We start from the raw sequence: 17,468 nt of genomic DNA on the forward strand, positions 1-17,468 counted from the left end.
CCAAAAACCAAACATCCAAATTATTGCATAGGTTTGTTGGTTTTGGTTTTGGTTTTGGTTTTTTTTTTAAATTCCAAATCTCAGATGTTGCCGTTAACTGAAAGTTCATCCTCAGCAGTGAGCCCTGCTACCTGACTGTGTAAAGCCAGCTGGAAGTAACTTGGATTTAGAAGAAAGCAGCTATGAATGTCCAATTAACACACACTCAAGTTTTCTTTGTAGAACAACGTAAATACCTCTTTTGTGATATACTGGAGATATTACTGGATTTCTTAAGTCATGTCTGCAGCTGACCTTTGATTTGGGATTAAGCAAGAAATTTTCTAGTCCCTGTTTTTGCCAGTCATGTATTTACTTGCCTCGGTCGTTAGGACTCCGTGGTAAACAGTACAGAAGCAAGGCTGGCGTCTGAGCTAGCTTGGATAAAGTTGTGTATTTGCTCTTGTGGCATGGGAGGGTGTGGCTGGAGGAGGTGAGAAATCTGGAGAGAATATTAATTTTTCTGAGGCTTGGATGCTCGGTTTGAGCCTGAGGGAGGCATGTTTTTGTCCCTCGGCTAGAATGTAATCAGCTTGTCGTGAAAATCAAGGCCCTAAAGGAGAGTTGTATTTGGAAGCTGTGGTCAGGAGGCTTGCTCTGATAACAAGTTTTTTTCCGGTTGAGACAGACTAAGCATAGTTGACAGAATGACTTGATTGCCTTGTCTTGTCTCGGAAATATTATGCTTCTAAAGAGGAGCTAGATAATGCTCTTTTCCAGTGCGTGGTTCCCATTTCTAGGACTTTGCTATCTCCTGAAAACAATCTTTATTTTTGTTGCTCATTGGCAAAAACAGGCTCTTGAGGCCTGTTTGGAGAAAAATCTGTCATGTGTAAGCATCACCAGACATGTGATGTTTTGCTTTAATTCCTGCTCAGTGAAAATATAAACTGTAAGTGCTTTGCAGCAAGGCTGTTTTGGGGATGTGGGTAACTGTTTAGCTTTGTGTTCCAGCTGTAGACTTTCCTTAAGGAAAAGGAAAGGCATGTCAGCCCTGCCTCGGATAACCCAGGTGAGGCTTGTAAATGGAGGAGCATGACTGGGACATGAGTCTCGGCGGTGTGCAGGTGGGGAAGGGTGCACACACTTTCTAAGTCAGAGAGACAGCTTTCGACTCTGGAAAGTCAGAGAAGCAGCAGCTGTCAACATAGTAATGTAGAACAAACTTTGGAGCTGGGTTCCTAGGTAGTAGTGTCCCTATCCGGGCTGCTTTTGCTAGATAAATACTGCGGTTGTAAGGGCGCTATAGCAGATTTCCCATCTTCACTGCTGCAAAATCTTGTAGAGGCACTTCTGGTTATTGGGAGGCACTTGCTTGATCAGGCTGTAGCTGTTCTTTGTTTAGGAATTCCTACACTGTGTGTATAAAAGTAAATGGAGTAGCTGCGTGTTGCTGTTTAGCGTCTACTTAACTGCAGACTTCTGTCGTGTGCCCGCTCACCAGCCTCTCGCAGTTGCTGTGGATGAGAACATTTGCAAAGCACTTCACCTTCACTGAGCTATTATGTTTTAGAGAAGTGCGTGTTGTCAACCTATGAAACTCTCAGGAATGTGGTGCTGCCTTTCAAGCAGAGAAGTGGGGAGACCTGCAGCGTGTCAAGTCTGTGTCTCGGAGTGCTGGTGGTACCGCTGTGCTGTGAACCCAGCCTGATGCTGGAGAGACTTGCAGTGCCGGATGCTGTCCTTGTGTGTAGTACTGACCTGCGAAGGTGAGGCAGGAGAAAGAAGGTGAAATTGTTTTACATGTAAAGGTGGGATAAGGTGAAATTGGTGAGCGTAATGGTGAGAAATGTCCAGATATTCCTAGTCTTAGGTCAGGATCTTGTTCTGTGGTCTGTTGGTGGAGCAGAGATGTGAATTTAAGGAGTGGCTAGAAAACGAGTCTGTTCATGCTAATAGAAATACCTCAAGGCATTTATGAAACTTTAGCCTTGCTGTTACCTTTCCTGTGACTATTGTAACATGGCTTTTGTTTCTTCTTCTAGACATAATTGCTAAGGATCTGTAAAATGGCTTCACGTTTCCGCAATATTATCCCATATGCCATACCTGGAGTGCTGGCACTTGTTGGCTGCTGGTGGATCTATTCCCGTAGAAAAAAGCATGCAAGCTATCACGATAAACAAGCAATAGCCACTGAAGAAGAGCAGCAGGAAGAAGCGCCAGAGAATGATTCACCACCCAAAACAGAAGCATGTGTTCCTCGAAGACTGCCTCTCTCGTCAGAAGAGGAATGCCGAGAGAACGAAACCTCGACCTCCCTGCTCTCAGCAGGGTCGACGACGCCCTCTCTTCTGTCTCAAACTCACGAGAGGCTAGATCTCTCACAGGACCTTCCAGACCTGTCAGTAGTGACAACGCAGCCCAGCACCCTTGAGGACGACAGTGAAAAACTAGAAACGACAGGATCTCAAGATGAAAGCGGTGTCCCTGCTTGTGTTTCTCTCCCTCTGATCTCAAAGAGCACAGAGTGTCACGGCAGTGCTGCGCTGAGCCTTGTACAGGATTCAAGCTCTAGTGCAAACCAAGATCAGTGGCCATCAGCATCAGCGACACTGACACGAGAGTCTTTGGGAATCGTGGAGGATGGTCCAGGCTTGAATCATGAGCGTCGCAGGGCAGCAGAGGTGGATGGAGATCGCTCAGGAGGTAAGGGATTTGAAAATGCTCCCATGAAAATGTGGTGAACAAATATTTTATGTGCTGTAACCCTTCTGCTTCAGAACATGTTCAGATAAGTCCTCTTCATCTTTACCTTTGCCAGTAGATGAATATTTAGGCCTCGTGTGCAGGTGGGTATGCATTTGCTCTCAGAATTCCCGTCCCTGTAGGATCCCGTGTTAGCTGGGTGATCTTCAGGGTATACGACGAAAGGTTGAACAGACTGGTCTGCATTCAGCACAAAGCTTATTGTCTAAAGCGAAGCATGTGCTTGAGTAGCCCAGTGAAATGGGCTGTGTCTGGATGTAGGCCAGGCTGTTGAACACCTTGCTGGTTTGAGACCTGCTAATGCAAATGGTTTCTGCTTCAGTTCGGGCAGCCTCTAGTAAGGACTGGGTTCTTATCTGTGTTTGTGGGCTGCTGCCGAAAGGAGGCTGTAAGGCAGGTTTCTGAGGTGCTGTTGGATGAACCAGGGAAGTGCTCTGACGAGCTGTGATAAAATCAGTTGGTTGCAGACCAATTACCCTGAAGCCTTTTTGCTTGGAAGGGTAGGTGCATGCCAAGAAATCCCAACAGGGAGCAATGTTCGTGGAGTTCCCCCATCTGTCTCTGCGTTGCTTTTGCCTTCTAGATCCTGGATGATGTGTGCCTGGCAGAATACAAAGCTGTCTGAGCAAACGTTAACCCGTGTGACCTTGGGGATGGATGTTAAAATCCTTTATAGGACCCTGTGGCGCCAACAGCCCTTAATGACAGGATGTCTTTTGTAATTGCTACAAAGTAGTTGGAACGCTGCTTGTTGTGAGACATGGGGAGTGAGTTTGCCAACAATTAAGGATTAAACCCACAAAACATTTTCACTAGTGAGAGTAACCACAGGAGGAAAATGGTTTTGCCTTGTTGTGAATGCTGGTGTGATGAGAAGGTACAACGGTGTGTTGTGGAGCCTGGTGATGACAAGGGCTGAAAGCTCTGCAGGGAGACAGGTAGGGAGACGGCGTATAGCAGGTAAAGTTGATAATGTGGCTGTGTTGGATAAGAGGTCCTACAGCTGACCTTCGCACCCAGGCTGTGAGACTTAAATCCTCATCCTTGTCTAGCAAGTCTATTGCAGACAGCTGCACTGCTTGCCTTTGACTTTCGAGGCATCTGTGCTGTGTTACTTATTAAGATGTGGCAAATGTGAGGCAGCTGTTGGGCTTATTTTTCTCTTCGGTCTTGTACTGGGTGATCTGAATTCTTGCAAGCAAGTGAGGATCTTCATGTTTCTGCTTGTTAATCTGGAGGAAGGATCAGCCTTGTTCTTGTTCTTGATCTTGTTACACTGACTGTATCTGGGATCTGACCAGGAGGAAGCTGTTTGAGTTTGTCCCCTTCCCAAGTACGAAAGTTCCTGGTATCGGCTGATGGTTTGGGAACAAAACGTAGCTCAGCTCTGGCACCTTGTTTCTTCAAGCATATGACAAATCTGGGCAAGAGACAATCCTCTACCACAGCTAGTAGTGGGCACAGCTGGTGCTCAGGTCACCGTGCAACCCTCGTTGGGGCAGGAATGTAATGTCAATGCAAAGAGCAGACGAATAGGTTGCACATCCCTCCCTGCATGCTGAACTCCCTGTGAAAAGCCCTGTTTAAACCATGTGGGGAAAATGCAAAATACCTTGCTGCAGCAGCAGCTCAGTGTTGGTGTTAGCATAGCTCTCGTTCAGCTGGTAACTTTTGACTTGAAGTGTCTTGTCTCTGCTGCTGCATAAGGTGTCACCATGTTTGAAGGACTCCTGCTGAACTCGGGCCTCCTTCTGTTGCATTCCCAGAGGTGTGCAGGTTTTTCTCCAGCAATAAAAGGAAACTTGTAGCAGGCCGCGTGTGATGGGACTTTACCCTTTCTGAAATACCAGAGAACCTGATACAGGATCATCCCAACTGAATGCATAGGAAGAGCTCAATGTCACCTCTCTATGAAATTATATATTTTCATGGCCTTGTGTCTGGTAGCTGGATTGTGTGGGTTGTCTGAATACTGACATGTCTGTATGTCTTGTAGGTTCGGATGTAAATAGCGTGGACTTTGTGGACAGTGGCTGTGCCATGAGGAAGACAGTGAGTCGGCAGAACTCTAAGCTAAGAGGAGAATCCAGCAAGTCCGGCGTCGTTATCTGGGAGATAGAGGTTCCAAAGGTAACCAGCCGTTGGCCTGCTCGCGCATCCTGCCTTGCCCTACATAGCCATCTTCTGGTTCTTCCAGCCTGGTACTGGCTCAGTGCCATCCCAGAGAGATCAACAACAAATCAACGAGGATTTAAGCATTTAGCTCCCGTTAGGACTCAACAGGAACAAAGAGCCAGTACACACCTGTAAACAAGAGGCATGTCAGGGTTATGCCCAGGGTAATGTTGGTTGCTGGACTCATTATTCCCCATTATCTTCCACCCCAATCTGTTAGTCCGATGCTCTGAAAGCATTCAGAAGGCTTTGAGGGTACACAGTTATTAAGGGCAGGTGATTTTTTTTTTTTTTTTTTTCCCTGCTATGTAGGAGGGTTATGTTTCAACTGCCTGTCCAAACCCTTCCTCACAAGCTGAATGCTCGTATGAGCTATTCTGTAGAGCTGCTGTGTCTCTGTCTTTATAGTGAGCTTTCTTTTGCGTTGAGAGAGAGACTGTGTTTTTAGGACTACGTTCATACCTTCTTCCCTGCTTTGTGTATGCAAAATCATCTGTGGCTGTCCTGCACAGCATCGCTCTTGCAGTTCTGCTGCTCAGCAGACCCGAATAATGACAGCCAGTAATGTGAGACAGCAGCTCCCGGCAGGATAAGCATGCTGCCTCGAGTGCTTGGATGCTGTGAGCCCAGGGAAGACGTGTAACGTGCATTTTAATGGATCAGTAAAACACAGGCTAAAGAAGCAGTTCTACAGCAGAAAAATATGTTTCAGTGTTTCATGAAGACAGGCTGTCACTTTTCTTGAAGTAGCCAACTCTACATTGTATAGGATTATCCATACTGACTTGGGCCCAACACTTCTGCTCTGGTACCTGGTCTCTGACAGTAGGTGGTGGCAGGTGCCAGTGAAAGAGTAGAAGTAATAGGGCATGCAAAGACATCTCTTCATCATCCCGCACAGCTGTCCTGGGACTCTGCAGTCTAATGGGCATGATAGCCTGGTTTACTCTCCCATGAATTTGTCTACTCCCTATCTAATCTAATTAGCTTGTTTAAAAATTGCTAAAACTTAGTATTTCATATTTGAATGAAAAAGGCATGTAGCATGCTTTTTTAAAATAAGAAATGGTAGGAGATTGGGAGAGGACGTGACTTCACTTGACTGTAGGAAGACAGTAGCTTTTACCAGGCCTGGTAAAAACCATCGTGTCTTTGTGTCATTCTACAAGATACGAAGACGGATCTATCAAAACAAGCTGTGCTTACTGATCTGTATCTACCTTGACTTGTCATAGACCTGCTGAACTCTGCGCTGGTCCAGCATTCCCTTATACTTATTCTGCCTGGCCCTGTGCTACAGGAACTGGGAATGTGGGTGAAATAAGCCACAGAGAACGGTGTTGTTTGATCTATGTTTCTCTTCCTGACTGTTGCTTTCTTGTTACTTTCATAAAGGAATTAGTTGGCCGCTTGATCGGCAAACAAGGAAAATTTATGAGCTTCTTGAGGCAATCGTCTGGTGCCAAAATTTATGTCTCAACACTACCTTATTTCCGTGACTCCCAAGTCTGTCACATTGAAGGTAAGCGGAATGTCTCTTTATTCATGGTCTAATATGTAGCTTGGGGGCCTTAATTAGATGGGCAAGGAATTTAAACAGATTTAGTGGCTTTGTGAGCCTAGTGCTTTACAAAACTTTTCTAATCGGTGCTGTTACAGTAGAGGTGTATGCCAAGTTGCCTGTGCCTTGGCATTTGAACCCTCTTATTCTAGAGGTGAGAATGCATTTTAACATCTTCGGCTGCTGTAGTTTAACCAACACGTTTTGAAGGATCCCTTCAGGCTTGAAGGAGGAGCTATGGGATGTGTATCAGCAAGTGCGGTCTTGACTGTGAAGGATGTTAGATTAATTGTGGCTGAAAAATATCTGCCAGTGAATTGGGTTCATACTGGAGGCTAACGCTGTTGAAACTGGGGCCTGAGTTGCTCATGTTGGTCTGATATCAGGTTACATGGCCAATCTATTAAAAATTAAATCGTTGATGTAGCGCAGAAGGCACTTCACGGGGTGGGGGTGTCCTCAGCATATCTGTACTACAGACTTTCTGTGGGATTTTTGTCTTCCAGGCTCTTCGCAACAAGTCGAAAAAGTACTGAGCCTGATTGGCAAGAAGTTCAAAGAGCTGTGTCTCACCAACATCTACGCTCTACCTCCACCAACACCACTGACGCTTCATTCCCTCCTTATGACTGCCTGGGTAAGTCCCAGCTTGCTGGCTATGCTGATGTCAGGGTGGAAGGCTGTTGTTGGTCGCTGCTGTCATAGTATGCTACGTCAACGTGGCTGGTTCACAGATGCCCTCAAAAACAGTTGGATTTTGTGTGGCTCTCTGCTGTCCAGCTTATGTAACTGTTACAGATCAGATTTGCCTACCTGCTCTTCCACTGCAGTTTCCATTCTGCCTGAGCTGAGAAATGTAGAATCATAGAATCATTTAGGTTGGAAAAGACCTTTAAGATCATCAAGTCCAACCATTAACCTAACACTGCCAAGTCCACCACTAAACCATGTCCCTAAGCAGCACGTCTACACGTCTTTTAAATACCCCCAGGGATGGTGACTCAACCACTTTCCTGGGCAGCCTGTTCCAATGCTTGACAACCCTTTCAGTGGAGAAATTTTTCCTAATATCCAATCTAAACCTCCCGTGGCACAACTTGGGGCTGTTTCCTCTCATCCTGTCACTTCTTACTTGGGAAAAGAGACCAAGACCCACCTCGGTACAACCTCCTTTGAGGTAGCTGTAGAGAGTGATAAGGTCTCCCCTCAGCCTCCTTTTCTCCAGACTGAAGAACCCCAGTTCCCTCAGCTGCTCCTCATAGGACTTGTGCTCCAGACCCTTCACCAGCTTCGTTGCCCTTCTCTGGACACGCTCCAGCACCTCAGCGTCTTTCTTCTAGTGAGGGGCCCAAAACTGAACACAGTATTCGAGGTGCAGCCTCACCAGTGCTGATCCCTGGGTGGGCGATCCCTGCCCTGCTCCTGCTGGCCACACTATTTCTGATACAGGCCAGGATGCCGTTGGCCACCTTGGCCACCTGGGCACACTGCTGGCTCATATTCAGCCGGCTGTTGACCAACACCCCCGGGTCCTTTTCCACCAGGCAGTTTTCCAGCCACTCTTCCCCAGGCCTGTAGCGCCGCGTGGGGTTGTTGTGACCCAGGTGCAGGACGCGGCACTTGGCCTTGTTGAATTGCATACAACTGGCCTCAGGTCATCCATCCAGCCTGTCCAGATCCCTCTGGAGACCCTTCCTACCCTCGAGCAGATCAACACTCCTGCCCAACTTGGTGTCATCCACAAACTTACTGAGGGTGCACTCGATCCCCTTGTCCAGATCATTGATAAAGATATTAAAGAGAACTGGCCCCAAAACTGAGCTCTGGGGACCACCACTTGTGACTGGCTGCCAACTGGATTTAACTCCATTCACCACCACTCTTTGGGCCTGGCCATCTAGCCAGTTTTTTACCTAGTAAGAGTACGCCCATGCAAGCCATGAGCAGCCAGTTTCTCCAGGAGAATGCTGTGGGAAATGCTGTCAAAGGCTTTACTAAAGTCTAGGTAGACAACATCCACAGCCTTTCTCTCATCTACTAAGTGGGTCACCTTGCTACAGAGGGAGATCAGGTTAGTCAAGCAAGACCTGCGTTTCATAAACCCACGCTGACTGGGCCTGATCACCTGGTTGTCTTGTACCTGCTGTGTGATGGCACTCAAGATGATCTGCTCTGTAACCTTCCCTGGCACCGAGGTCAGACCGACAGGCCTGTAGTTCCCCGGATCCCTTGGGTAAATAAGTCTTCCGACTGCTTCATGCCGATAGTCTTTTTGTATGCAAGGCGGGCCCCGCCTCAAGTCTGATTTCTGTTAGAGCAGCAGGGAGTAACAGTGAGTAGCTTTTGGAAGTGAAATACCGGAGTGCCAGGGCTTTTCCACCCATGGCTGTAAGCCTCAGGAGTTGCTGGTGGAACATGGAGTTGCTGTGAATGAAGCTTGTGTTGCAGTGAACGCTAATGAGAATTTCTTTTCTCCACATGACAGCTCTTCCTCCCAGACGGAGTCTCTGTAGAGGTCGTCGTGGCAAACCAAGTCGATGCAGGGCACATGTTTCTACAGCAGCATACGCACCCCACTTTCCATGGTCTGCGTAGCCTCGACCAGCAGATGTACGCCTGCTATTCTCAACTGGAAATTCCAACCCTGCCAACTCCAGTAGAAGGCATGTAATGTGATTGCTCACAAATTGTTCAGCTGAGAAACTTCTAGGGTCACACGAAAGCCTGATGCCACTGAGTTAGGCTTGGGAAGTTTCCCAGTGGATGAGAATGTGATAGTTCACTTGTCATTTCATATTTTTTTAAGCCGCTGGCAGACTACAGATGCTGCTCTACTCTTCCTTACCCCACTCATCCCTGGAGTACCTCCCCAGCCACTTAGTTGCATGTTGAAATTCAGAATGAGATAAAGTCCATCTCAGGCTATTTCTAATCAACTTGGCATCTGGTGTATTTTTGCTGACAAAGTATGGAACTACTCCCAAATCTTCATAGTGTCACAGTCTGCACGTGGTGTAAAGTGGAGGGTGCATCACATGGAAGGGGGTTACTAGCGCTAACTTTCCTTTTTGGGGACAGACCTCACTGTTAGTGACCGAAGGCTGGAAGGGAACTGTACACCTGGGTAGAACAGCATGGAAGTGGCAGACAGAGACTTGAGAGTAAAACCCACTTCTCCTGCGTCCCAGCTGCAGGCCTTGTCTGGTGGGGGTGTGGGTGGTGGTGAAAGAAGATGTTGGCAGCGTAAGAAATGCTGTTGATTCTCAGTAGATAAGTACTGATGCCTGAAGTGCTAATTTCTGGAAATCCACTTACGCTGAGCCTTTCTCCTCTGTACTCCTGTGTTTTGCAGTTGGCATTATCTGCGCGGCTCCAGGCCTGGATGGGGCATGGTTCCGGGCTCAAGTTATTAGCTACTTCGAAGAGACCGGTGAAGTGGAGCTCAGATACGTGGACTATGGAGGATACGACAAAGTGAAGATTGACACACTCAGACAAATCAGGTCTTTAGCTCCTCTTCTGTGGCCTAAGGCAATATCTGGCTTGAATCTTCATATACCGTTTGAATTGCTTATAGGTTTTTCCACAGCTGAAGCGGAAAACGGTGGAAAGGTTTGGCTCAGCAGCAGCTGTGAATTCCTTGGGAGCACAGCAAGCTCTTGCAAGGCTTTTTCGAAGGGGAGGGGAGAGGAAATTGCAACTTCTGCCACTTCAGCGTGGAAGCTGAGTGAAAGGATGCCTTCAGGAGGCCCTAAATTGTAGTTAATTGATGAGCTAGAAAGAAGATTCAGATTCTCTGTGCCCCAGCCCCATTGGCTGGGAGAGCTGTATTGGATGGGGGTTTTCTTAGACAAGCCCATTAAATACTTGATTGTGCCCCAGAGGTGGGAGAAAAGCAGTACAGCTTCCATTATGGAGGTGGTTTTTGCTTGGAGCCCAATCCAACTTGGCGTGCTAATCAGACTATTTATTGCTGTTGCTTAGATTGCTGGGAGAACAATCTGATTTTTTTTTTTTACTGTCATCAATTTCAAACTGAATTCCTGTAAGGTGACATTGATTAATCAATTGCTCTAAAAGAATACAGGAGAAACTTAAAGCCGTGTTCTTACTCTGATTGATTCTCTTTTCTTTAAGGTCTGATTTTTTATCACTACCTTTCCAAGGAGCAGAAGTTTTACTAGACAACGTGGTGCCACTCCCAGGTAATGGAGCTCTCAAGACATACCGTTGGTGCTCCCCCTGCAGGTTTAAATGGATACCAACTGTGTACAAGCGATGATTCTGTCTAAACCTTTTCCCTCCTATTGCAAGCGCAGCCTCTGATGTGACTAGAGCAAGATTGGAAAAATTGTATTTTATTCTTCTAAATGTGCTAGCATGGCATAACCTGTCAGGCTCCAGGGGAAAGATGATAAATGTTCAGGCTTTTTCCTGGGTGGAGGAGAGAATGAATTACTCTCCTAAACAGCAAGTTGGCAGGACTGGCAGGGTACAGGTGAAGCAGCTGTAACTACTCTGCCTTCTTCTGTCATAGAGTAGCTGTAAACGCAAACTTAGTTTTTAATCTGCTAGATGAATATCTGACATTTTCCTACTAAAATGACTGATGTGTATAATTCTGTGTTCAAAAGACTACCCTCCAAGCACTGGAAGAATGTCAGTCACTACCTAGAAATGCTTTGGTTTGCCCCCCCCCCCCCCCTTTTTTTTTTTTCCTTTTTTCTAGTGGTGTTAGAGATGCGTGCTCTAACCAGGAGGTACAGGAGGCTCTGCCAAGACTGTAGATGGATGGCGAGGTTTAAGCTGCTTCTTGCAGAAGTCAGTGTTTTCCATGTTCCCTGAGGTAATCGACCTCCTTCGGGATTTGTAAGGAGTTCACTTGCTGCTGGAGGCGGTCTCAGGGTGGGGAGCACAAAGGAGAAACTTCATTTTGCAGTGATTTGGTAGGAAATAAGCAACTTTCCTCCAAAATGAAAATACTTCTGAAATGTCTGGTCTGCAGTGTAGATTGTAACTGTATTGCCTGGGACACAAGAGTTTCCTGCTGCATTACAGGTGTGGAGTTAGCAACAGTGCCCACGTAAGCTGTGCAGGCTGAGAGACCTGAGCTGCCAAGAGTGCATTTGGCACTGTTCAGGTGCCAGCCGGCCTGTGATACAAATGCTTCCGAGTTCCCGTTCACAGTATTGCACTCTGTGCAGGGTCAGTAATGTCCTGAGGCCCCTGAGCTTAGTTTATTAAGGATCAAAATACTAATGGCAGCTCAAACGTACTGCAGAAGTAGACTTTTCTGTCTTTAAAGCCTCCTAATTCATCAGCCACTTATGTTCACATTAACTGAGCTAGTGGCTTTAGAAAGCACTTCATCCTTTCCCTTCAGCAACACAGCAGGCACAATACTTGTGTGATCTCCAGCTTAATAGACTGGTTTCAGCAAATGCGTACAGCAACAGTAGGTGAGGATTCTCTGGCCTAACTTATGTAGGAGGTCAGGCAAGATTAGCTTAATAGTCCCTTCTGGCCTTTAAAGCCTGTGAAGAATATATCTCATTTGTTTTCTCCTGCTCTTTTCTTTCCCAAGACGAGGATCACTTTTCACCTGAAGCCGACGCCGCTGTTAGTGAGATGACCAAAGGCGCAGTCCTAGTGGCACAGGTACACGAGAGCTGCCTGGAAGTCTGGTTGCCAATTTGACTGCTGCTGTTGTCCTCTCTGCCCCCTCGCATACCGTGCGTGTTAAAATCGAAAACAAAGCCACAGCCTGTAAGCCTGGCTGCTGGGCAGGATTCTCGTCGAGCAATCTCGGGCGCCGAAAACTTCCTTGTGTGGCACCAGGACCACTCAGGACTGCCTGGCTGGGAAGGGATGAGTATTCCCTCTTGTTACTGATGCGGGCAGAGAGGAAGGGCACCTGGATGGATTTACAGAGCACAAAGTGGCCTGTTGTCCAGCGGATCAAATATTCACCTGGGTCTGCGCTGCTTTGCCAGTCTCAACAGTCTTTGCAAGACTGACATCCAGGACTTGGCCTCTGGCTGGCCGGAGGGAGAAGTAAGGGCATCCCAAAGGCTTCTGCATGCAGTGCCTGGTCTCAGCGAAGAGGCACTTGCCTCTTCCGAAGTGCCTCTGACAGTGGCTGTAGCTGTCCACGTAAGGCAGTTGGGACGAGTGGGAAGCCGATAGCGCTTGTGACGCTCAATCTCGCAGCTTCCTTGGGTTTTAGTGCAGTGCTCAAATGCATCACTAATTCTAGCAAGGGCACGGATTTGAGCGACCAGAGCGCACTTGCCAGCAGGGTGTCCCAGCTGCCTGGTGGCAGGAGCTACATTTCCACGAGCCTACGCTGAGTCTGAGGATCTGATATGCAGTGAATGATGCTAGCCTTGCACCCTGCACGGCTCAGACCAGAATTGCTGCACGCTAATGTTCTTCTGTGTTTCCAGGTCACAAATTATGACAGCGCAACAGGTCTGCCACTGATACAGCTGTGGAACTTGACGGGAGATGAGGTGGGTATGTTAACATGCCTATTTTTTCAACACTGATAAGGTATATGATTATGCAGACTTTTTATTGCTGGTTAGGAACTTGCTGATGCTTCTTGCTAGTAGTTTGTTCACCTTTCTACTTTTTTTTTTACCTCCTTTTAGGTGGTGTCGGTAAACAGAAGTCTGGTGGAAAGAGGGTTTGCTCAGTGGCTTAACTACTAGCGACGTCCTAGATGCCTCGACAACGCTTTCTACAGAGAAAAATAAAAGAAGAAATCTTGTTTTGCGCTGTTACAATTTGGTTTGGCAACCTTTCATAAGACAACCTGTTTACACCTATGTGTGGATTTTTGTGGTCCATTGAAACTCATCCTGCTCAACTGTTACCATTTCACTAGAAACATGTACCTCATCTGGGTGAAAGCTGGGGTGTTAAAAGCCATAATGACAGATACTGTAGCTTTAAAGCAAAAAATCCTCCCCGGCCTCTACTTAAAAGTTGAATGGAAAAAACCTTAATACCTGGGGGCTTGCTTGAAGCTAGCAAATGCCCCGAAATGTTAACTGTGGTTGCATTTTTGTTCAAGATGTATAAAGCCCCGTGAACTTAGCGTCTGCTTTTCTTAAAAGCTACAACGGTTGTCCTTTTTTTAACAGGCTCTGCCTATGAAATTAATGAATGTTATTAAGGAATTTAATGTTTAGTTACGGATTTTTCTATATTGTGCCACTAACCTGCACAAATAACATTCATCTTGTGTCTTCCTTATGCCAGGAGGTAGATGAATTGCATTCGTTGCACTTACTGTGGCACATGTCTCACTGCAGTCATGGTTTTTAGGCTTGATACGCTTAAGGAAGAAAGCTTTTCTGTGCAGATGCTTGAAGTGCAGGGTATGTTACCACTACAATTTTTGCTCTGAATTGTCATGTATTTAAAGAAAAGAACTGATTGCCAAGCCCAATTGTAGTTTATATTTTTCTAGCTGTGCAAGTCTGTAAACATATATATAAAAAACCATTGTAATATTTTGTACAAGAAAAACACTGGAAACAAAGGGAACTTTACAGAAACTTTTTCACACCAAAATGTCCTATGTAGGTAGAACTGGTTTGGAGTGCATTAGGGTAGCCAACATACTTGGAGCATCTGAATGTTGGGAGTGTTTCAGCTCTGCTGTATACAGGATTAGTATTCCCTTAGATTGCTGTCTGGCTTGAATTGTGATCACTGCATTCTTTGCTATGTTGCTGTACAGATCTGTTTAAAAAAAAAAAAGTAACAGCTTGGCATTAATATTGCAGTGGTGTTCTCAATTTTTTTGTGTTCCTTTTTAGATTTCTATTACATATTTAAAATTTTGCTCAAGTAATTTAAGCCAACTTAATACTCTTAAACACACGCCCTCTAATGTATATCATTTTAGATATGTATTGAGCTGGGATTTATTGCTGGCAGAGAAGATACTTGCCAGGAAAATGTTGATGTAGTCAGTCCTCAGAAGTTTTTTCTGGTGGGTTCAGGGATGTCCTTACATCCTTTGAGCTAATGTGTTGGTGCATCACATTTGGATAGTTGCCTACAAAAGCATTTGGTCCGATCCCTTCTGATATGGTATGGTTATATCTTTTTTTTTTTGAGTTCTCTACTATTCGGTGCTTATGATTTAATGTTCATGTTTGCAATAACATCCAATGAAACCTAAATTTGGTAACTCAGTTGAGTCTATGAAACATATATCCTTTTGGAATGTTTCTTTCCCTTTCAATTAAAGCTCGAATTTTAAGCCATCTTAATCAAACTGTGATGACTGAGAGCCTTCATTTCCTGACCTCTTGCGATGTAGGGTTGGGAAGGGAGCTCCATGGGCTAAACAGGTCCGATAAGATCCTGATGGCTTTTCAACAGATGTAGAAAGGTCAAGCTTCAAATCTCCTGGGTTTCCTTTTACTTCCAGCTGAAAACTGGGTTTATTTTTATGATGAATTACTTATTAGAAAGCCTTAGTCTGAGCACCGGTACTCAAGGCTGTTGAAACTGTTATATATTTGTGGAATTCATTTACTCTAGACTGGGGTTGTCCCTTTTGCCACACTTGTGTGTTGAAAAGTGAAACTTGGGAGTCTGTTGTGCGGGCTATAAAATCCCCTCTTTAAAATGTTGACCGGTTTCTTGTCCAAGCCAAGCAGTGCAATTTGGTGTCCTAGTGAACAGTTTGTCCTCACCCTGGTGTTGGAGCACCTTGCAACTGGGAAAGTCTACTCTTGCAGTAGAATGTATTCCACTGTGTGGAAAAGAAGCAAAGGCCTGGGCTGGACCGACTATGCTTGGGCTGCACAGAGCAAAGTGTGTTAAACTCAAAAGTACTGCTTTGGTGGTCTGTAGATGTGTACACATGCGCACACAGTTGTTCAGAGTTCCACATACTGGTCTTCCAGATCTCAAGGATTAAAACAAATCCGTTGGGTTCACTGCAGAGTATACGTACAACCCATAGATGCTCTGGCTACAACTTGGTGCTGCTTAGGCAAGTGATATGTGAAGAATAAAACATCGGGGGTTTTGGTGGGGGAGTAGTGGGTCTGGACGTTAGCGCAGTTCGAGAATGTCCATCCTTACTGCTTCTCACCCCAGGAAGAAGGTTTCATTTCACAGGGTTTCTCAGTCCTTGCTAGGCTCCAGTATCCGCTGAGGGATGCCTTTCACCCTCAGGCGTGATCTCCCAGGTAGAAATTTGGTAGCTGGCTTCTTGCACTGTGGGTGGTTAACGTTACTGATAGCCTGAGCACCTGAGTGGGGTGTGTGTGTGGCATGCTGAGCTCTCTGCCACGGTTGCAGGCAGCCTGTCTGGATTTGCTGTTTCAAATTGCCTGCCAGTCGTCTTTCCTCGGACAGAGTTTCTGGCCGAGGGGAGGAAAAAAGCTGCCATGTATCTGTGAAGGAGGTTGTCTGTCCTTCAGCTCTGTAACTTGGGTTCAGCAGCTCCAACAGTGCCTTACTGAGTACCTTCCCTGCTAGGTGAGGTCTCCCCCAATTAAACCAGTTCTCTTGGGCAGGAGCCAACCTCCTGAGGAGGGTTTGCGTTTCAGCCTTAGGGCGGTGTGACCTTGTAGCTCTCTCCTGCCAGTGCCTGGCGTGGTGGACAGGCTGGAGATGAAAGGTCAAGAGAAAATGAAGAGCCCTGCGCTCCGGTGTCAGTCTGATGCAGGTGCAGTGCCCAGAGGAGTTCGCTTGCATGTCTTCTGAATTTGTCTCCCCAGCTTTTTCTTTACTGAGGGAAGCTTTGTCCCCTGGGGCTAGATTCATGCTGGGCCGGAGAACTACAAACTGTCAGTGGTTGTGTGAGGAGGAGAGAACTGTTGCAGCTTTCTCTAGCTGCGACCTGGCCAGAACATGGGAGTATAAAATAATAAAAGCGTGGAAGTGGCTGGGCTGGGGCTTCGCTGGGGTGAGCCGCTTGCAGGGAAGGTGCAGCTCTGCACGGGGTGGGTAACGCCGCAGCCCCCTCCCTCCTGGGAAGATGCTGGTCCCTCACGAGCATGGTACTGTGCAGGTACTGTCTTATCCTTCTCCACCTCACACCAGTGCTCTTCTGACTCATTGTGAACAGACTTTTTTTCTGCTCTGAAGCCTGTCCCGATGCTGGAGTCTCGCTGAACAGGTGAAATGGAGCTGTTGTCATCCCGGTGGGATGTAGGAGCAGGGTGGCTGCAGTCCAGGAGGCTTGCTTACTGAATGTCAAAGTAGAAGAGGAAGAACAAAATTCAGAACGACAGTCCTGAGGTGGTAGCACCATCCCAAGGGAATGCAGATGCTGCAGTTTTAGGGTTTGGAAGCAAATGGGTCTCCCTCAGCTGTATTCCCATATCCCAGAGAGCTTTCCAAGATACAGTCCATAGTCATCAGATTCAAACAAACGCATGTTAGTTTGGAAGTGGTGGGGTTTTTTTCCTCAAGAGCTTAGAGCAGCCCTGGACTATTTAGTCTGCGCGCATGGGGGTGAATGTGTTACTTTATATTGTTCACGACAAAGTTTAACTCATCTCGAAGCTGGTGTTTTCCCTCGCTTTGAGGGGTGTGTCGAAGTCAGGAATCGGCAGTAACTGCTGGCAGCTGGTGTGGGGAGCGCTCCTGTTGTCTGCTCTGTGTCCCTCGCTTTCCTCTGGCTCTGCAGCATGGAAAAACATCCTGTTCCCTATTTGTGTTGTAAGCTGCCTATTTTTTTTTTAAGCTGTAGCAAATAGAACATTGTAGGGTAAGATTAACCAAAATAAGGAGGTGTTGGCAAGTAACAAATAGGCAACCCTTCTTTCTTTAAAATCAAAAGTCTCAGCCTGAACTGATGCATTAATAGCTTCAGGTGTGTGGGGGTTTTTTGTTTGGGTTTTGTTTTTTTGTTTTGGGGTTTTGGTTTTGTTGTTTTTTTCATTATGGACAAGGGTGAATGGCATTGCTGAGGTGGGGGAGTTGGATATGGACTGCTTGGAAAAGA

The 17,468-nt window shown here is 46.4% G+C and overlaps 1 protein-coding gene across 1 annotated transcript; it reads left to right on the forward strand.

Annotated features, from left to right (window-relative positions):
- The first annotated feature begins 1,316 nt into the window (after window positions 1–1,316).
- On the forward strand, window positions 1,317–14,079 carry LOC142027798 (A-kinase anchor protein 1, mitochondrial-like). Its single transcript, XM_075022006.1, has 10 exons — window positions 1,317–2,688; window positions 4,745–4,878; window positions 6,319–6,445; window positions 6,991–7,121; window positions 8,970–9,147; window positions 9,837–9,987; window positions 10,622–10,689; window positions 12,069–12,142; window positions 12,931–12,996; window positions 13,138–14,079. Exons 1-10 carry the CDS (start codon window positions 2,049–2,051, stop codon window positions 13,195–13,197), a joined length of 1,629 nt encoding a protein of 542 aa, XP_074878107.1. The 5' UTR covers window positions 1,317–2,048; the 3' UTR covers window positions 13,198–14,079.
- The last annotated feature ends 3,389 nt before the right edge of the window (window positions 14,080–17,468 follow it).

Source organism: Buteo buteo, unplaced genomic scaffold (assembly GCF_964188355.1).
Source record: "Buteo buteo unplaced genomic scaffold, bButBut1.hap1.1 HAP1_SCAFFOLD_56, whole genome shotgun sequence".
Taxonomy (NCBI): Eukaryota; Metazoa; Chordata; class Aves; order Accipitriformes; family Accipitridae; genus Buteo; species Buteo buteo.